Here is a 22,724-nt window from a genome sequence, read left to right on the forward strand (position 1 = left end):
GATTAATTTGAAAAATGAGTTGCGTCTTAAATTATGCAATAGCGAACAACTCCAGTGCCTTCAGCGCTTTGATTTTTAATGCATGAGTGGTATAGATTATGTACACGTCGTGCCATTAGAATTAAAAGTTTTGAAATTGACCACTGAGCTACAGCTTTATTTAAAGGTTCAATAAATAGCAGGTTTTTCTTGTACAGCATACATTTAACTGTAAATAGTGTGCTGAATATTCATGTCACAATTCTGGAATTCATCAAAAAATTACACAAATCATTGTCAGATATATTTATTTTTAATTTCATTCATATTAAACAGTATTTTGGAGAAGTGTGCCGTATTAAATAGTCATTCATATTTCAACGTGACAAAATAGGATACTACTTTTAATTGCGACTGGAAATGCTGTGTATAATTCTAAATACTCGTTTTTCGCAAAACCTATACACTATGCAGCATTTGAAAAACGCATTTGTTCCACGAATGAATAATATGGTAATGTTCTTTTGTTGTTGAAATTTACATTGTTGAAAATTGTTAATTACTGTACATTGTACACATATACTTTAAAAAGGTGCCTGTGTGACCATTTATACTGGGATTCGTACAGATCAAGTTTCTTTCTTCAGTTAAACCGCTTTAAAATAAATTTGTAACATCTACTGTCAGCAAGTGCGATACATATTCAAATGTCTCACTAATCGCGTCATTACTGGACGATAACTCTCGAAAAGGTAAATCATCCATACACACTTTAACAACATCAGTCCCATCCTCTCTCTCGGACCGTACAAACTCTAGGTCACCAAGATATGTGTCCCACTCCTTAATATGAAGCACGTGGTCGTTGTAACAAAAATCCACTTCGTCCCCAATGAATTCAATCAAACGGCAAAAGAATGTCTTAGTAATTACAAGCGGCGGCTTTAAACTAATACCAACGTTTGTGGTATATAAAGTTGTTAGATTCCGGGAAAATTTTGGGATGATTGTACCTTCCATAAACATCCTGATCATAATTGTTTTCAACGAAGTTAAATCAATGTCCATTAATTTTTGTTGGAATTTTAATATATTTTCGCCATGTTTGGCAGTCCATTGCATTTGTAGAAACTCATGGATTTGAGGCATAACCTTTGTTGGATCGATTTTATTGACAGCAACCTCACATTCCAAAACGAAACCGTTCAGTTTGCCGTGGTTTGTCTCGATATTTACGAGTGCTTGAACTAAAGTAATGGGAACATTTGAAACGGTAGCGTTAATGTTGAATTTTATGTCGCGAAAGAAATCATGAAGGGGTTTTGCAGTGAGAGTTGCAGGATATTTCATCGAATCGTCAATGTTTAACATAACAAATAGTTTGAAATGTTTGAAGACCCACTCCTTGGCAGGATAATAACACCTACCATCCGCATCAGCAACTTTCCCGATTGGACACAAAATGTCTTTGCAATTCTGATAATTCTGAAAAAGAACAACACGTTTTTGTCATCGTCATGTTTTAAACCCTCAGAAGTCAAAATCTTTGATTGAGATGGGCTTACTTAGATAAGGAACGTTTCAAAAAGTGTACAATGCAATCTTTAAATAAGTTTTTAAGTAAATGCATCTCACGTCAGATAACCGTTGTACTGATGACATACTCACACAATTTCGATACTAGGGCATCTCAAATAAAATGTATCACTATTCACCAGGAACACATATGGTTTTTCAAGTATCGCAAATAAGTGATTTTAAATGCCAAGAGAAAAAAATGGTAGTTTAAGCAATATGCACTATTATTAAAGGGTACTCACATGATTGCAAAATGACAAACTGTAGTTGAACACAGTCAAACAAACAATGACTTTGTCTAAGAAATGGTTTTACGTCATTTCAAATTGTTTTATTATTATTCAAACATGCAAACCCCGTCGATTGTGTTAAAACTCACTATTTGCAAACACAAATGGGCGGTGGTCTGTGAAATGGTGGTTTAAAGAATGTACGTAAATTGTCGTCCCAGATTAGCCTGTGCAGTCCGCACAGGCTTATCAGGAACAACACTTTCCGCCTTAAGGATATTTTATGTTTAAAGCAAGTCTCTTCTTAGCAAAAATCTAGTTTAGGCCGAAAATGTCTACGTGATTAGCCGGTGCTGCACAGGCTAATCTGGGGCGACACTTAACGCAAATGCATTAAACCCATTTTTCACAGAGCACGGCTCAAATAAAATCGTTAGCAATATGTGTTATATTTTATGGGCAAAAATATAATAGTACAAGGCCACTAACCATTGTTCCGTTTGGTAGTATCTCGCATGCCTGATTGTACATAGCTCGCCCACTGGCGACAACGCTATCCCAGTCAATCAGCATGGTGAATTCATGAAAATTTGGGGTCTCTTTTTGTAATGAATTGTCCTGTATGCAATTCTTATGCTTGTCTATGTTAAATTCATCCGAGCATATGTAACGGAGCACGTTCTTGTAGAAAATCGATAGCTGTTTTATGAATTTAGAAATGTAAGTTGACTGGAATATATTTTTGCATAGCAGATCAATGGTTTTTAAGTCCAAAGACGTGTCGTTTAGCCACGATGTATATAACCGATCGGAATCACTAAAACACCAAGGGCCGCAGGTATCAACTGTTCTTCTGTGACACAGTTTCTTCGAGACAGAGAATATATCGTCGTGCATGTAACTAAAGTAAACAGCTCCCGGAAACGATGATTGAGAGTCAGCGCCATGGGCATGCAACATTTCTATGTTGGAATGGCTTGGCCTGTCGGTGGCAAAATACGTCTCCCAATGTTTACCGTCCGTAGCCCCGTTGCAGATGGCACACATATCGTTAACGTAGATCGTATTCCGGCTGGGCGAATACACGGGGAGCATGTGACCCCAGGGAAAGCGGACAAGGTCAGCGCAGTTCGTGGTTTGATTACATGTTGTGGCCATGTAGAAGGATGGCAATTCTAAATACATGTGATGGATGCGTATGCACTCTTGTATTTCATCGTGGGCAGAGACGGGCGGAAGGGCATCCGGGAAGCAGCAATCAGTGTACCATTCGCAGTGCCTCTCTAAAATGTAACGGTAAAATATGGTGGGTGCTCTAACCAGAAAATTTTCCTAATAATGCAAACGCAATTGGTTAAGCTAACAAACAGGCGAGCTATTCACATGAATGTTATACACATAGTATTAAACCATTTATGCCTGGTGGACTCTCCAATTTTTCCTTATAAATTGGATCAATTTTAACCCAAAATTAGGGATGTCTTTCATATTTATTTCTATATTTTGAATATTTCTTACAGAAATTCCTTTAAGCAAATAGCTCAGACCCTAATGAGACGCGGCGTCTCATCTGGGTCTACGCTGTTTGCCAAGGCATTTTTTCTAGACGCTAGGCATAAATGGGTTAAATATCAGTGAAATGTTCTCTGTATTATATGTGTTTTAATGTCGATAAAACCAATCTAGCGTTCTCAGACAATCCTGGTATCTCACGTTAAGGTTTGAACCCATGTATGAACTTTTCCATTTTTATTTCGCACCCAGTTTGTATATTTTTCACATTGCTTGTATAGTTCAACACGTAACAGTCCGCGAATAAGACTCCAGGTTTGTGTTGTACTATTCAATAATATCATACAATTTGTTGTATTCTTATTTTACATGATGGTAAAATTATATACCGACTGACATATTTCTTTTTGATAATGTTTAATAAAGATTGATTTTAAGACATGGAATACCTAAACCGTTATATAAGACTTATTAAAACACCCAAAGTTATCCCATCACATTGTACAATATAAGACCGATAGCTATAACAAATGATAAATAATTAGTTTAAAGAGGCGATCTTTGAAAAATCAGCTTTTGTGATCTCAGGATCCATGTCTAAAATACAAGAATTCAGGTAAGATTTTATTTGAAATATAACTTAAACATAACCATTTTTCATTTGAAATACAATTGTGGGATTTTAGCGTAAAATCAGGTTCGAGTAATATCGCTTAGTTCGTACTCTTCCGTCATTCGAAACTGTCTCAGAGAATAAACGAACATTTGGTCAACAGCAAAACAACATACTGGTCCAAATACATTTATGTCTTAAGCCTTTATTATCCGAGATGCAGCGTTAATTTGGAAGCCGTGGTAAGCATACATTTTAAGTCTTCGTTGTTGTGCTATTGTAATTACTTTAAACTGTTTCAAATAATGTATTGCTGTTAATATTATATTTGAAATGGCATTGTAAAAAGATGCAAAAATGTGAACAGGTCTCTTTATAACTGTATTCAAATTTTTCCCGTTATATACATTATGTAAACTTTTTTGATTTCTTATGTTTGGATGAGTAATTCCTTCCAGTGTCGTGCAGGTATCATGTAAACATATTTGTTTACTCTTTGAGTTGATAATGAACTGTGCATCGTTTTAACATATCTAAATATATGTTTTGCATCTTTGCTCATTTTATATATTTATGTTTTTTTTGTTAAGCATTGCCTTGAGGACCAATTCGAAAGGAGCTATATGATATATCGGTGCCAATCGCTTCAGTTTACAAATGGTGTACTTCATGTTATTCATATGATTTTTTTATACTATTTTGATCAATAACAAATGTTTCAGAATTTTATGCAACATCTAAAATCTCAACTGTAGCATAGATTATATGTATACCTTATTGTCAAACATGGTTGCTCTTGCAATTTAAGCTAAAATTAAACAAAGTGTGCAGTAAAAGAAACGTATTGTTATATTTTCATATAAACGATACAAAAGGCGGGTGCTTCGATTGAGGACGGACAAATGTGACCAAGTATGTGAACAATACTTCATTTCTTTCGGATAAAAATCGATACTACTTGGGGTGCATATAACATTAATTGTAAAAATTATATATTTTTGTTTTGTTTTAAGTTTAGTACATTTAATATAGGGGTAAGTCTACAATCAGTGTGAGTAATTATAACAGAAAGTTAGCAATACTGTACAGATGAAGATTGCATACGTTTACAAAAAGAACAATTTACAGTAGAAAGTCAGCGTCATCACAAGAGTTGACCTTTGCCATCATTAACCCATTTATGCCTAGTGGACTCTCCCATCCTTCTAAATTGCGTTTAAAAAAAAGGCCTAGGCAAACAGCGTAGACCCTGATGCGGCGTCTCATCAGGGTCTGCGCTGTTTGCTTAAAAAAAATTCTGTAAGAAATATTCTAAAAATATGAATAAATATACCAGACATCCCTAATTTTGGAAATAAATTAATCCAATTTAGAAGGGTGGGAGAGTCCACTAGGCATAAATGGGTTAACATGAACTTTGAAATAAAGAATCCTCACCCTCACAGCATATATTGTAGTTCCAATTTCTTCTTTTGTAAAGATCAACGAGAGAATTTCGGTCGTGCCTGCCCGTACAAAGATCGTTCCTGCCCGGACAAAGTTCCTTTTCGCTTACAGGAAATAAAGACAGAATTGCCTCCTCGACAAAGTAAGAGTTTGTTTCGTTTATATTGCTACAAACGACTTTACCGAACTCCAGGGCAAAAAGAAAAAGTAGCCAAATGGCTGCGGTCATCATGATGCACTGCGCTATTGACCACAATTATTGTTAGTTTCAATAATATTATTAGTTCGCAACTAAATCTCGGACTTGACTGTTCAAATCCCCTTTTATCACTGTTTATTCTTTTCACACAATGTCTATTTATTGCAAAACATTTAATAGCGTATAACATTGCTTCCTGTAGGGAACTATGGTAAACATGTCACTGTTTGAGAAACCGTATATGACTTAGAAGTTTTTTTATGAGCAATATTGTTCATAAAGTGAACAACCTATCCGTTTCTCTGCGAAATGTGTAATCTCCTCCTTAATTTATGTTAGCAATATTACAATTGGCGCCGTCATTGAAATCTGCGATCGTATTGGATATTTTGATACATTACAGTCACGCCTACTTAGTGTTGAATTGTTTTTAATGCCAAACAAATATACGGTAAACTGCAAATAATTGCTTATCGAGATCGTCGTATCGAATCGTTTTGCATCGTTACAAAACACATGGTGGCATTTTTAATCCGATAGTACTTTCACGTGCCATTTTTGCAGTTGTGTTATGCTTGGGAAGAGGTCACGTTATTTTACAAGGTGTTGCGATCTCTATAGATATAAACACGGATCCGTCTAATAGAAATTCTATTTCAGGTGTGTCACTTGTTTTCATCAATAAATAAAATTATTATGTCCCGGTAAACAATTTGAGAAATCGCCTCCTTAATACATAGTATATGATATGGTCCCCTTTATGTATAATATATATATATATATATATATATATATATATATATATATATATATATATATATATATATATTTATATTGCCAATATAGGCATTAAGATTTCCATTTGATTCCGTGTTTGTATTGCTTTCTTAGTTGAATAATTAAGTAGTAAATCATAGTTCAGGTGTTGCAGTGTCAAATATAAATTATTATTATTTTGATAGGTATTCTTCAAATGGAGACTAAATTGCTACATTTATTATATTTTGAGGATTTAAAAGTTGGGTTTATTTAATTAAACATCTGTTTACATTAATATATAGCAGTTATTGTCGTTCAATATTTCTACAGAGGATATCAATGTTTATATGGTTGTACTTTTATCGTAGAGGAACCTACTGAAGAAGGCCGCCAAGTACTGTCCGCGGTATTCCATATGAGACAGAAATGTTTAACTTATTTATGCCTAGCGAACTCTACAATTCTTCTAAATTGGATCAATTTATTTCCAAAATTAGGGATGTCAAGTATATTTGTTTCTATATTTAGAATATTTCTTACAGAAATTTCTTTAAGCAAACAGCGCAGACCCTGATGAGATTCATCTGGGTCTACGCTGTTTGCCAAGGCCTTTTTCTAGACGCTAGGCGTAAATGAGTTAAGACAAGGAAGAGGATCATTCTGAGGATGAGGTAAGTTCCCAAACATATCGAGGCAAGAGAGAAAAATTTCATAACGAGAAAATGTGTCAGTTTCAATATAAACTAGACTTTCTAAATGATGACCATTTAAACGTACGCTGCTCTAACGCATATCCAATAATCAAACTGCCTATAATTGTTCGCACATAAGGTCACTCCTTGTTAAACGCGGTAAGCTCCCCCCCCCCCCCACACACACACACTCCCTACGTATAATATGTATTTATAAATAGCGAATATAAATAATACGTTCTATTTATATTTATAATCTTAAAAATGTTGTTAAAATGCTAGGCACTTGGAAGGAAAGTGTAAATACAGGACTCGTGAACATTAAGCCATACTTAATCATATTTTGCGTTAAGTGAAAAGTTATCGCAGGTTTGTAACAGTGATTATATCAACATGTTTTAAAACAGATGCAGAAATATAGTCATTTATGTTCTGAAATCATCACATATATTGTGATTTTTGTATTAATCAACTTTATTTTGCAAACATTGTTGTTACAATTTACAATAGCAATTTTATTTTTTATTGTATCTTTGAAAACGATCAAATGGTTTTACACGATTGAACAATTGCCCATGCAATCTACACTTCACATGTAATTGAAGGTCCTACACAACAATCTTTGCTGCCCAACAAGTGTATGTCAATAACTTCCTGGAGTCTTACCATATGCATCAAGAGCTGTTCATACATATACATATTATTATGGGAATCGTTATTAAATGTGAAAATTGGGAATATAATTGAATAACGGATGCTAAATTGTCCACCCTCAATAAGGAATCACACAAGATTGATATTTGCAAACCTCGATAGTAAAACAAACATGCTGAGCAACAAAAATCGTAAAAGTATCGACATAACGGTACCAGAAAACGAACACGATTATAATTTAATACAACTGTACTGTTTGTTTCTCAACTCATTTTTATGAAAAAGACGATATGCAATTGAAAAATAACATATATCCTGTTCATTTGTGCTCGTTATAAAACAACACGTTTGACATCGGTAACAAATACGAGCCTACTGTCGGCATTGGCTTAAACGTGCCTGTTATATACGTCAAAACACCTGACAATGGCTTTCACAGCACTGCTTTCACAAGTAGTTTCTAGTTAGTTAAAGTGAAATTATGCGCATTTTCACTGTTGAATTAAGCTTAAAATAATTAACAAGTCAAAAGAGTTAGTTAAAATGTGGTAACTGACCAATAATTTATCTTGCTACCAGTTGTTTATACAAAATATATATTTTATTCGATATTTTACATGACTGTCCAGTCTTCTAAGCCGAACTGATCCGTAAAACAAAATTGTGTTTGTGTCGTATGAACGAATCTGCAGTAAATTTGGATTCACATCTTACATCGAATTATTTTTATAGTTAGTTGTCAAAACGAAAGTACGGTTGATAGTCTAATGCATTTTTGTTCTATTTCCGGGATATTGTTTATGTATGTTGATGCTGCATTAACAAATATAAGTGTATATGAAGTGAAAACACCAAAAAATAAACAACGGTTGCGATAGACAGCTATAAACATATCATATACTGTTAAATGCGCATAATATCACTTTAACTATTTCTTATATTACAAAGTCATAATATCACTTTAACTATTTCTTATATTACAAAGTCCGGTAAGATGTCTACATGAGTTGATTTGTTATATATTGATATCATCAAGCATAGCAGAATTACGTAACGAACAATAATAATATAAATAAATTGAATCGTCCATCATTACATGCTATGTACTTGCGACATGAATATATGATACAGTTTTGCTTGAAACCAGTCAAATCTCTTTGCGGATGATTCATACATTTTTTGAAGTTAAGAAAATTTGATAAATGGTACCATTATAAGATACTTAATATATTTAATATAAATTTCGTGGTCATTTTTATGAATTGGGTTATATTACAAAAAACGATAAACTGTCTATATAATTATTTTTTTATTTATGGGTATTATCAAAAATAGTAGAATAATGTAAAAACAATTATTAATATAAAATAAATTGAATCGTCCATCATCACATGCTATGTTCTTGCGACAGGAATATGATACAGTTTTGGATGAAACCAGTCATATCTCAGGGGGGATGATTCATACATTTTATTGAAGTGAAGAACATTTGATAAATGCACTATTATAAGATACTTAATATATTTTATAAAATTTCTTGGTTATTTTCACGAAATGGAATGCGATCAAGAGAACAATATCGAACTTAAAATCGTATATCGTCGGTTTGAAATCCCATCCATATACTCACTCGGTGATAATTATAATGTGATACTATATTATTAAACGCTTTCTGAATGTAGGACATTTTTATTATGACTTTGGCAACATATTAACACGTCCGTTTAATAGTTATATTGTTTCACTTGAAAAACACGTTTGCTTCTTAACCTTAACACGTCACTTTACTTTCCAACGGCGAGCAGCAAATATAATTTGTGCATGATGAAACAATCAATATCATACAAAATGATAGTATCAATTAGTGATACTCTTTGTATACCCCACATTATGACCTCGGTCATACGTGCGTGTTATCTTGCACACGTACTGTGGTGATTTTTATCCTACCACCGTTTTAACTTACGTTCATTTTTTTTTTGGTAGATTGTTCCTTTTAGTTTATATACGTTGAAAGCGTCCATTGATTTCCGGTAAGCATTGCCGAGGTTTTATTCATTGTTAAAAATATGCCTAGAAATGTATCTTTGTGTGTTGTTTTTGTATCCATTTGTTTAATAAATGTCTATTTCGTTGATAAAGACCAGAACCTCGTTATCATGCTACTATCATATGTGTGTGTGTGTGGGGGGGGGGGGGAGCTTACCGCGTTTAACAATTATCATATAATTAAGTCAAACCACTATTACGTAGATCTCAACTATATCACTATGGAAATGTCCAAGTAACGCCGCATGAGAAGACAGTATAAAAGCGCGTATAAAAAAGTTGCTCTCTAAACGGGTAGTTCTGCTCCCGAGCTCGTCGAGTTAACATCACGAAAATAGGTAATTAAACTAAATTATTAAAATACATTAGGGACTTAGGGCACATATAGACTGGCTATCCTCTTCAAACGTTCTGAGAGCCTTGAAGTTGGATTCCTACCCCTCAGCAGCTCGGGTCGCTAATAATTGATATATAAGTCGCATACCTTCATACAAACACTACACGGCTCCATACCTAGGGTATCGAGCCACACAGACTCGGAGTCATTCCGACAGATTTCCGAGACTAAGGTCTCCATACATAGTCTCGAGGCATAGGTCTCCATACATAGTCTCGAGGCATAGGTCTCCATACATAGTTCCGAGCCAAAGGTCTCCATACATAGTCTCGAGGCATAGGTCTCCATACATAGTTCCGAGGCACAGGTCTCCAAACATTGTCGTAGGGCATAGGTCTCGATACATAGTCACCAGGCATAGGTCTCCATACATAGTTTCGAGGCATAGGTCTTCATACAAAGTTTCAAGAACATAGGTCTCCATACATAGTCCCGAAACAAAGGTCTCCATACATACACTCGAGGTTATAGGCGTACATAGTGAGTGTTCGAGGTCATATGATTATAGCATTTGATTATACTTGATTAACTGTTTCAAACCAATTATTGTATTCAACTATTAATAGCCAATCATAAAGCAAGTTAGCTTAAGGAAAGTTATATACTATTGAATTACATGTGTGATGCGTAAGTGTCTTTTATATTAATAAGTTCACTGACTCTCGTATTAAGGACAAAGCGAATGTTATTAACTTTTTGTAATGAATATGATGACAATTGATGGAAATTTTGATAATATTGTTTTACCTTAGCAAGAGTTTGAAACATCAAAGAACATGATCTAACGAGTGAAGCATTTGGGGATTGACGTTTTATAAACCTCTATGAATCATGAAGATTTTTCATCTAGTTACATAACCACGAAAATATGCTAGGTTTAAACTTCTGAACACGGTATTCTGTTAAATAAACTATTGGATGATTGTTCGAATAATATCACACGCTATCTAATAGTTTTGGTATGATGTCAATATGGTATTGTATTATAGTATTGATAGCTTGGATTGAATAGCATTGATTGTGTGTTACGCTGTTTTTATTAATAGTAGCACATTTTGACAAGCCGCCGATATCGGTCGCAACGCACTGCTTAAAAGGTGCGTTCACCACGCGATGTACGAAACTCACACGGTGTGAGGAAGTAATAAGATTATCGTTTTGAATACGTGCAATACATAACAATAACAATTTATTTGACTAGATGTAAACAAGGAGCTCTATCAGCACATGGGGAATTTTCTGTTTCGAAACAATGCTCTTTTGGAGAGATCCTTAGATGTCGAAAGAAACTTCTTCCAGTGTCAAAGGAAACTCTTCCGACATCCAGCAATAGTTGTAATTCAACATACAACACAATCTTACAGCATGCCTATGACAAAACTGACGTTATACACTGAACTTCATGTAAACACACGCAACCTCCAAATAAACATGTAATTTGGTTCTTTAACCTCCTGGGAGCATCAATCGTTCATCCAAGCGTTCACGTAAAGCGTTTGTAGTATTTTGATGAACCTTTATTGGTTTCATAACGGCGTTCTGCATGTGTAGAAAAGATCTTAAGTTCTCTAGAAGATAAACATTTTTTTTACAAATAAATCTGCAAGTTTCAATACGAAACTTGCGGGCCTATCTTGGGATTGCAATTGAAGCCAGTCGGGCGAAGGTCCTTGTGATTGTTTCCAAAATAGCAAAAACGCCAGAGATGCGGTTTTTCGTAAATTCCTTTAGTTGGTTTCAACCAACCGAGATTATACTTTAAATAAAACCACAAGGAAGAAAGGGTCTAACTTGTGATCGAATTTTAAGGTATTCTTATGGAAATTAAGGTCACTGACACAATGCATAGACAAAACCGTTTCCTCTCATGAGCTTGAAAAATCTTACTTAAGAAGTGAGCATCTTGATATCCTAGACACGATTAAAATGAAAATCAAAGCTTTAAATTTGTCTAAGAGTTTAGTACATGTATCTTCAAAACCTAGGAGAAGGGATAAGAGAGTCCCTTCGATACTTCATGAATTTCCTGAATTCAAATGGCTTCGCAAACGGCACAAGATAACCAATCTGGCTTCTTGATGATAAAACGGTCACCAGGTTTCGGGGCAGAACACGTTGGGCAACAGAATCAAGCGGATTTCATAAAGGATAAAGGTCCAAAGGTCACCTGTTCTGTGCACGTATATAAAATTGCGGCTTAATTATAAATCCAATATGCGGCTATATTGTTTTCATTATACAATTTGTTTTGTAGTAATCGCCTAATAGATGTAATCAATGCGGTATTTAAATCATTGAGCGTTTTAAAAGTACGTTGTTATTGATTTAAGCTATCTTACAATTGTAACAGAACCATATTAATTTTCACGTTTTAAATATACCATTTAGATGTCTTACTGATTAAAATATCAAAGTAATAAACTAATGTATCAATTGTTGGGTTTATCAACAAAGCACATACCTAATATAACAAACATGCGACTATATGAAAAACAATAATGTTATTGGTAACAAATGAAATACGATTGTGCGTATTCTCAATCTGGTAATATGACTAAATGTGAACAATGGTAAGTTGAAAACCCAGCTAGAATGTATTTTTATTTAGCGGTCCAACGTACGCACTGTTTCGGGAAGACGGGGCGTTGTAATATTAAGCACAATCTTGTTTGCCACTTTAGGGTCTCTTATTTTGTTTGTAACAGCACACGTTCCTTTACGTTCGGCAAGGGTTAGGGTTAGGGCTAACCCTAACAGCACACGTTCCTTTACGTTCGGCAAGTTAGTAAATGATACATATAACACACCACAATATACATACAAATAACTAGTAGTAAGTGCTTTGCACTGCGTTGTAAAAGACAAAAGTCTTCTCTAAAGCATGCGCCTAGTGCATCTCGCATCCTCCGCCCTTGTCCAAATATCAATTATCCGGACCATGTAAGAACTTCCTGGTACTCTCGAGTACATTGTAGTTCGCACGTACTTTTTGTAATTACAAATTTATGGCATTTATATGATAAAGTACAGCTAGCAACCGTTGACAAGAAACGCTTGATGGTAAATATTTATTTAAATATGAAAAATGAAAATAGCGATTCACGTAGTTATTAGAATCCAAAATTCAAACCGATTTTAAAAACAATTGCTCAATATCTTTGAAAATAAATCCGTTAAGGTATTTGATTTCATTTTAAGATGTAAAATTCGTTTTTTGTCTGTTTTCCAAAATTTTAACTAAAGGTGATATCACCATTCGCATAACTACTTAGCGAAAGTCAAGTTTGTCGGATGAATGCAGAATACGCAATGACATATAAGACCCAGTTTAAGACCCAGTTTTCCGACTATGGTATTGCAAAACCCCAAATGGCTGTTGAAACGCCAACCATTAAAGCGATGCAAGCAGACTTGATTGTGGTTGGTGAGCTGTTGCTTTTAGATTGTGTAGACTCTGAAAAACATTCAATTTAACAAAGTCAAAACATCTAGAGTGTTGATGAAGTAAAATACACATGAACCAGACTCTGAAATAAATGTCAATTTAACAGTATTTGAACGAACTCTCTTAAGAGACTTAATATTCAAATGCAGGCACATGTTTAGCTCAATTGTATTAACTGGTTATCTTACTGCTACGCTAAAACACTTATTGTGCACAATTGGAAAAAAGTTAAGCAGAAAAAGTAATCCTGGTTATATTTAAAGGCAAGCTAATGAATAATGAAATGTTTCGTCGATCTTATCATAATATTTCATATAGCTTGTAACCCATTTATGCATAGCCAAAAAGGCCCTGACCAAAAGCGTAGACCCAGATGAGACGCAGCATGATGCGGTGTCTCATCAGGGTCTGCGCTGTTTGCTCAAAGGAATTTCTGTAAGAAATATTTTAAATATAAAAATAAATATACTAGACATCCCTTATTTTGGAAATAAATTGATCCAATTAAGAAAGATAGGAGAGTCGACTAGGCATAAATGGGTAAACTACTACTTATAAATTAGCGTACGCATGTCCGTAGATGGCGCTGAGGTTACCGGGGCTTCAGTTTTTGCTGACTCTACAAAAGATTATAAAAGCTTCATATCGAAACATATTGTTGATGAAGTAACATTAACATGGACTAGACTCTGAAATAAAAATTTAAAAAAAGTTCCCTTTCTATCACTCTATTTAGATTTAATATTCAAATGTTACAGTACGCAAATGTTTAACTCAGTCTTTGACTTTAACGATAAAATAATGAAGTTAGTACCATTTCCAATATAACATAATAGTACGCAGTAAAGTAATAATTTAATTGAAACATGTAAAGCAATATATGAATTAAAGTATTTCAATACAGAAACTCAGTTATAACACACGCATGAGCAAATATGTAAGTTGATCGAAAGCACATAGGAACACATAAGCTGTAAGAGAAAAACGTGCTGAACATAAATTGTTGAATAGTGTCCGGTATTTTAGACATACGTAAACCATATTTATCGAATAAATCATTTGATCAGAGTTGCATCTAATCGTTATATTGAACCATTAGATCATTTGACAAAATTGAGAAAAAAGCTATATGATTTACGGTTATCTGCTATTTAAAAGATTGAATATACAACTTCAGTTTCAATTTAATACCATTAGTTTCTTAATAAATATTGTGATAATTGTAACTCTAATTAAAAAAACTCATAGGAATTGTATCACACAATTGTACAAACGATGAGTAACACCGTAAAGCGAAATATGTACTTCCTCGAATGAATTATGTTAAATGGGACTGAATTTGTTTCGTTTGTTTTCTATAAGACCGTCAAGAAGTGGTTGGCTGGAAAGCAGAGAAGTACAATACTTATTATTAAAATATACATACAATCAAAGTCATAGTGATATGTATCGTCAATCTCATCAAAGAGATAATATATACTTATTTTGTGTTTTGCGTTAAGACTTGTCGATCTAAATTTCTACAGAATATGATAGTTACCATTTTCCCGGCTTTTCATACAACTTTTTATACAATCACTACTTAGGTACGTTACTTTTTTCTATTTGAAACATATAAACTTAACTGCTTCTTATACAATAACGTACGCATTTGCGTAGATGGTGCTTCAGTTTCCGGTGCTTGAGTTTCCGGGGCTTCAGTTGTTGCTGACTCTAAAAAAAGTTTATAAAAACTTAATATTAAAACCGTTGATGATGTCACACACACACATTAACTTGAATACTAAACAAAAGTTACATAGTAAACATTACATTATTAGTCTTTTGGTTTCAGATATTTTTTCGACATTGGTATATTTTAGATTATGGCCTTTTTAGGTATCAAGTGTGTCACCCAGGATCAACAATTGAGAGAACCTTTGCACAGTATACAAACGATGTTGCAGTCAGATATAACATATCGGAGCCGTTCAGAAGAGAAAAACTATGAACATTATATTGCTATAACATTAGATATATTCGTGGCTACTTTTAAGCCAAACGCCATTGTTTGGTAGGCTTGGAAACGACCGTTACATGAAATATAAAAGACAAACACACTGGACACTAAACTTGTAGGACTATAAGGTTCCTGCAACCTTTCTGATAGTTTGCGTGACAACCCCTACCTGTTTGAGTAACCAGGGCCATTAAAATGCAACCAGCGATTAGAATAAAGGTTGTGATCTGAAAAATAGAAAAACAAAGCACAAGTTTGCACATAAAATTCTTATACAAAACACCCTGATGCACGGTTACTAAATCAACTGTACGCAAAGAAATAAACCAGATAGAGTTGTGTTAATAATGAGCACATACTTAAGATTTTCATACAATATCAAAGTATTTGGAAATCCAAATCCAGGATCCAGCAGTATAACAATTAAAGAGTGTCCACAAATACTGAGTCGGACCTTTAGACATGATTTAAAAATGTCCACACAATATATTGTGATTTTAGACATCTTAACGTGGCATGAACACTGCATATACAAAAAAGTTGTATCGAAAAATTAACAAAAAAATTCCAATCCAATAAGTTCGCTTTAATGGAGACAAATAATTTAACAGAATCACATATTCGATCAACCGTTACTTCAGTTACGCCGTATGCCAAATATGCTGAAGTAAGAGTGTAACTATAGTCATCAAAGGAAATCATAATTAACTCATCAACTGTCGCGTATATTAAACATTCATATGCAATTCAGCAAAACAAAACGCCCCCTCACCTAGTGTGTAATCTTTAGTTATTATATTATGAAAATATTTTATTTACTTATGGATTTGTAATAGCCATTTATAATCCATACACTCCCATTTTTTTTATCGAATTTCTATAAAAGTAGTATCAATTTGTGTGTGTAGAGATAACTGTACACATTGAACATATATTCTATAAAAAATTGTGTAAAATTAAAAATTAATTTTATTTAAAAACAGCTACTTACCCCAATGTTTATATCATTTTAATAAACAACATATACTAACCAACATACTAATATCCGAAGATACAAAATGACCAGATTCTCTTTCAAGCCAGTTAAACAAATTAAGTATGCAGTGTGCTTAATCCAAAACTACTTTAATCTTGATAATTGATACGGTCTTTGTAAACATTAGTGTCCAAAATAGTATTTTGTAACTAGTTTATACACAAACATTAAGTTTCCATTACACTATAGCATCACTTTGTAATAGACGAAATACTTCAGTATGATGTTTTTTATAAAAATATTACATAAATGAATTGTTAGCGTCCGAGTAGGTGATATCTGTACATATTCGTTTGGTTGCGTACATCATTTGGTCACGACTTCCTTGTTAACTGACCAATCATATTACAGCTAAGAAATAGATAATACCCGATAAGATAAATGGAATAGCCTGGGAAGTTATGCGGGAATGACATTCTAATTAAATAACATTATCATGAATGTGCTATAACAATGAAGAGCCCTACCTCTAGACTATTGTGTTTGTTTGAATGTAATGACGATCCATGCAGCAATATTGGTCTACCCAATAAATGTCTTTATGGTATTTATGAGTTCTGAAAGATTGTCATACGAAGATTACCTTCATTCAAAATAGCAGTTAAGAAATAACTGATGGACGGTTTATAATTTTATCATGTTTATATCATTATTATCTATGTATCGTTTTTGTTTCGGTATGGGAATATTTTAATCAGTTCATCTAGATCTAGTCATTTAATATTATTTTAATTGCTGAAGATGTGATATTGTTTTCATCAGCTTTCCTTTAATTGATATTTAATTCTTTTTTATTAGGTTTTAAGGACATTGCGTTATGTTTGTGTATTAATTTCAATTATTTTTTTTTGCTTTTGTAATCCATAAATACATTTCTTTATATTACTTTATACTCTATTCCCTACTGTGAATACAAAATGCCAAACATAGATTTGTACTGTGATAATATAATTTGGCCATTTATCTGTGATATCATTCCATTTAACAATGTGTACTCATATGAACTTTATTATAAGGTCAATGTTTAATAACTACTTTTTGTTAGTTAAAAGCTCTCTATGTCATGCCACCAGCACAAAGGACCACAACGTAAATAAGAGTCGCTCTTTTTTGTGTTATCCTTGGTGTTTGGTGTGCATGTCATGGTTTATTTATTCTCATGTGTTCTACTATTCTGTATTATACATGTTGTTTTAAATGTGCATGTATGTGAATTCCAAACCGAAATCAATCAATCAATCAATCACTGCACATCGGCTGCATACAACTGAAAAAATAACTTGTCAGTTGATCAACCCATTCAAATCTTTTACAACTATGAATTTAATCGTTTATTGGCATGGTCATGTTTATTTTTTTTAAAGGAAGTCAAATATGTTTTAAGTTGTTATTTTCAAAATAAATGCGTTATATAACGACACCGACATTCAACTTAATCGAGGCAAAACATTTGCGGTATGATAAAAGCATAAACCTTTTCGAGTGAACAAGTATTTGTAATACGATGCATAACTTAAGGTGAAATTGATTTGGTGTCCGCCTTTCGACCGTTATGTACCGGTTTATTTACACGGCCGTTAAACACTTGCGCCGCCTCTTATTTGAGATACATTTATCAATGTGCCAATGCAACTATCGAGGTGGCGCTCATGTCCGGATGTTTTGAAATTTCACGGATAATTCTACAGAATTAGGAGATTTAAATTTTGTATTCGACATATTAAGCATTAAATAGTGTGCACTATTGTGCGAATTAGTGAAGATTAATTCATCTTCAAATCACTTCGTAAAATAATCCGTTAAATGTAAACACGTCCAGTCCATGTGGTTAAATTATATATCCCATCTTAATTTGAATTGATATTTTGAAAGCAAAAAACTGTATCGAAACCGATGAAGTTTAAATAATTCTCAGAAACAAAATTGTTTCATCACTTAACCGATCGAACTATCGGTTAACCAGACACATTTTCGAGGGAAAAATAACTTAAAACGTGTTTAATTAATTAATTGCATTTCAAGCGAAATACATTACACACAATTTATTGATACCGCTCCATATACTGCCAATACACAATATCGCCTGCATAAAGCGGGTACACACCATTGCAATGTCAACATTATATCAAATATTAAAGCCACACACCTTGAAATGAAGTACATGTTAATCAATACATATAGATGCAATTTGAAAGTGTGCAAAATGTCATTAAATCTATAGCCTAGTTAGCAAGTAATTTATTATTTTTTAAAAATTTTAAACCGAAAGTAAGATTTCTATACTTATACGTCCATTTCGACAAACGCAACTATTTTTAAGTTTTAAAGCGCAAAAAAGACGGATTTCTACCTTGTAACCACCAGATATATTCTAATTGAGATAGATACAATTAAATCTATAGCCAAGTTAGTAAGTAATTTATTATTTTTCAAACGGTACCGCTTTTAAAACCGAAAGTAGGATTTCTAGACGTATACGTCCATTTAGACAAACGCGATTATTTTTTAAGTTTAAAAGCGCAAAAGAAACAAATTTCTACCTTGTAACCACCAGATATATTCTAATTGGCATTGATAGCATATGTTTCTTATTTATACTTAAATTTACTATGCCATGTATTTCATTTTAAGGTGTAAGGTGTGAGGCTTTAAATGCCAATGACAGAGGAATATGTAATAATGTAGATTAACAATCTGATTATGGCACCACCAATCAAATATTGTTAACAACAGTCACATGTATAACTAGTACGTTTACTCGTACTTTGTGTAGATCCTAAATAGTGTCAATAAAACATATCGTGTGTTGGATCTGTTTTTAAAAAGTTATAAGATCGTAATAACTCTCTTAAAAACGTGCTAAACCGATGACGGAAATCAATAGTCAATTAACAAAGTAAACCAGAAATAAGCCAGTATCTTTATAAGCAGAGATATCGTTTTATAATTGGAAGTTTTGTTATATTTGCGATTTTTTTTATCTTTGGATCTGTTGATAGTGAGGGGTATTACAACATTCAATTGTCCTTTTTACTTTTGTACTAATTGATCATCGTCTATGTTAAGAAAGTACAGAAAAACTATTCTTTGTTTTTCAATTATAAATCGTTTCGAAGAACAGAGGAAATAGCTTTTTTTTTGCACGGATGCCATTTAAAAACGTATATTTAGTAAAGGACCGACGCCCGTATGCGTCACCCTAGGCGAACCTGTCCCACTGCGCTCCGTGCCCACGGAAACTTATTATTTAATAAATAATAACCCATTTATGCCTAGTGGACTCTCCCATCCTTCTAAATTGGATCAATTTATTTCCAAAACTAGGGATGTCTAGTATATTTTTTTCTATATTTAGAATATTTTTTACAGAAATTTCTTTTAGCAAACAGCGCAGACACTGATGAGAGGCCGCATCATGCGGCGTCTCATCTGCGTCTACGTTGTTTGCCAATGCCTTTTTTTCTAGACGCTAGACATAAATGGGTTAACTTTCACAAATGAATGTTGTGCTTCCTTGTGTTTCAATTTCTATTTACATTAAATATAATTTATACATGTATAAGGAGAATATTATGTAATTTCAAAACTTATTTTTCTGCGCTTTTTTTTAGCAAATGAAGAAACGAGTTCCATAAGAACAAGGTCTCTAGCAATTTCATTGTTAGTTGACAGAGAAGCTAGTCATTCTTGTGCCATGTGTGTTTGAAGATACCGTTTTTTTTTTCGTTTTTTTCGCTTTTACCTTCTTTTTTTTTTCAAAACAAGACATACAATTTATACATGCATATCATCATACAACAAAGTGATTGTACAAAGCAATAATGTTCAGACATGTTATACAAGATATGCTAATATATATATATACTTTTTTGGTTTTCTTAAAATTAAAAAAAAATACAGAAAAATGATATCGATTTGTGAGTTTGAGTTTTGAGAAGCTTCGCTCAAAGATATCCACAGCAACTGGAAGTGTCAAGAGGATTTGCACAGCTATTGAAGTGCTGGGGACACAATCTCTTAGATTTTGTTATTTCAATATAAGGTTAAGTACATTCCTTGGCGAAGTACACCGTCAAACTCGTCTTAAATTTGCTTTCAGTTCACTGCTTAGATCAATTCATCAATATTTTTTAGTCTGTATGTTTTAGAGATTTCTCAAGATTCAAGCGACGTTCCATAATTTCATTCTGCGAACTGTAAACATCATAGAGGAAACCAAACATCGAGCTTATTTGTTGCATCTAAGTGAATCTTTCTTGAACCGATTTAAGGCTGTGACACGAAAAGCTTAGTAAAAGTTTACTTTCAAATTGAATTTATTTTTTGGATCCTAAATAGATTCTTTGTCATTTTCCTTCGGTCGTATTCATTTATTTCTTCGTTCTTCTGATAAGATTTGGTTCTGGTTCGACAAGTGATGGTATCTTAAAATTGAGTTCAATTTCAGGTGCACCTACCAGTTTTGTCTCAAAATCCGTGTAATATCTGTTATTTACGAGAAACTTCTGTGTTTCATACGGATGATTGATGGCGTCATTTATATCTTATTCCTTTGCCTGAAGTTGTTTACTAGTTATGTTGATCACAAACAGCACGCAATACCACACAACCAGAGAACCGACAAACTTAAAACTAGAAATGGCTTTTGCAATATCCCATGCATCTGTTCGTGATTTATTACCAGTGCTCCTGTTGAAATATAACTTAAAGGCGGCAATTTATATATATTTAAATTTGTACGTAGCTCATATAGCCGCACTGTCGCCCCATAAATGTGCTATCCTAGGCGGCCGCCTAGTGGTTAAACCTGGCCTGATTAAATATTGCTCTGTACACAGTGACAACTGTATAGTGATGTTATCAATTCTTATTAAAATGGCGATTTCAGTATGTTTTAACAACACTGGAATCGTTGAAAGACACATATTTTTTGCATTGTATATGCCTATTTTTATAATTGATTTTCTCAATATGTTGTCGCTATTGACTACGCATAATTGTTACCATTGCTTTTTAAAGAATAAAAAAAAAACGTTTTAAGACTGGTTAAACACGCAATAAATAAAATGTATAGGTTTTAATGTTTGCATACTTAAATCTAACTTTAAACATGTAATCTCAACACCGTCTTCATATGGTTGTTATGTTAATATTTTAAAGCAGCTCAATGAATTGACACTTAAATAAGCTGCATTGTGCCCAAGATTTGCCCTATACATAAGACAAGCTGTATTATGCTCAAATTGGATCTTCGAACGCTAAGTATGACATCGATTTTTCAGCGGTTACGCACGTTTTGCACGAGAAACGATTCAGTTTGGAAATTTGTATATCTGTCCTCTTACTGTAACGTTGACCTTCGATATAATAAGACGAGTTTTTGGAACCACAAGGTGGATATTTGTGGTAGTTGAATTACAGACTTAATGGTGAATGACAAAGTTAAAGCCAGGATGAGCTAGTTCGTGCTGACGTACACATGTGCGCGCAAGATCAAGCTGTTTTGTTTCGCTAGTCTTCTTATTTAGTATGTTACCAGTTTCGTGTTGAAACTTACATCATTTTAAAATTCCTCTCCTGTTTGTTTATTAATTTTAAAGCACTACACTTTTTGCAGATTTAAATATTTAGACGTTTGAGCTACAAGTTAAGTTGTTTAAACCATATCAGCCGGACTTTGAACTGACAGAAGATAAACTAGTATACACTAATATTGGAACTGTGTTTATTAATTTTGTTTAAAGTAGTATGTACATGTTTGTTTGAATCGTATGCCTAACGAATATCTAGACAGCTGACAAAGGGCATATTTCAGTTTTATATTTTCCCTAACAATTAGGATGTATATTGTTTAAGTAATGTAACTGTGTGTGGTACTTTACAATAAGTATCAAGACGTTGGGCGTTTAATGCGAATCCGTTTTACCAAAGCGTTGAAGACTTTGTTTGATGTAATAATATTCCTTAAACTAAAGAGAGAAACTTTAAGTGGTGCAATTGTGTCGCTTAAAATGATAAAGAACATTTGTATTGATACAATAGTGTTCCATACAATAAGAGAGAACACTTCCATTGGTGTAAAGATGTTTTTCATAGTAAGGGGGGAGACTTCGATGGGTGTAATAGTGTTCTTTAC

At 33.5% G+C, this 22,724-nt stretch overlaps 1 protein-coding gene across 3 annotated transcripts in view; it reads right to left on the minus strand.

Moving 5' to 3' along the window:
• Positions 1-13,161: 13,161 nt before the first annotated feature.
• Positions 13,162-22,724, minus strand: part of LOC127841431 (outer membrane protein H.8-like) — a 158,785-nt gene continuing 149,222 nt past the window's right edge. Inside the window, exons 1-5 of one of the 3 annotated variants that reach the window (XM_052370255.1) lie at positions 16,834-16,909; positions 15,722-15,779; positions 15,201-15,266; positions 14,122-14,172; positions 13,162-13,562 (exon numbers count right to left, since the gene is read on the minus strand). In XM_052370255.1, the coding sequence (XP_052226215.1) occupies positions 13,456-13,562; positions 14,122-14,172; positions 15,201-15,266; positions 15,722-15,743 (246 nt within the window). In that variant the 5' untranslated portion in view covers positions 15,744-15,779; positions 16,834-16,909 and the 3' untranslated portion in view covers positions 13,162-13,455. Of the gene's footprint in view, positions 13,563-14,121; positions 14,173-15,200; positions 15,267-15,721; positions 15,780-16,583; positions 16,797-16,833; positions 16,910-22,724 lie in introns of those variants that run through there. The other 2 variants (XM_052370253.1, XM_052370254.1) reach the window with 2 other exon arrangements.

This window comes from Dreissena polymorpha, chromosome 8 (genome assembly GCF_020536995.1).
Source record: "Dreissena polymorpha isolate Duluth1 chromosome 8, UMN_Dpol_1.0, whole genome shotgun sequence".
Classification (NCBI taxonomy): domain Eukaryota; kingdom Metazoa; phylum Mollusca; class Bivalvia; order Myida; family Dreissenidae; genus Dreissena; species Dreissena polymorpha.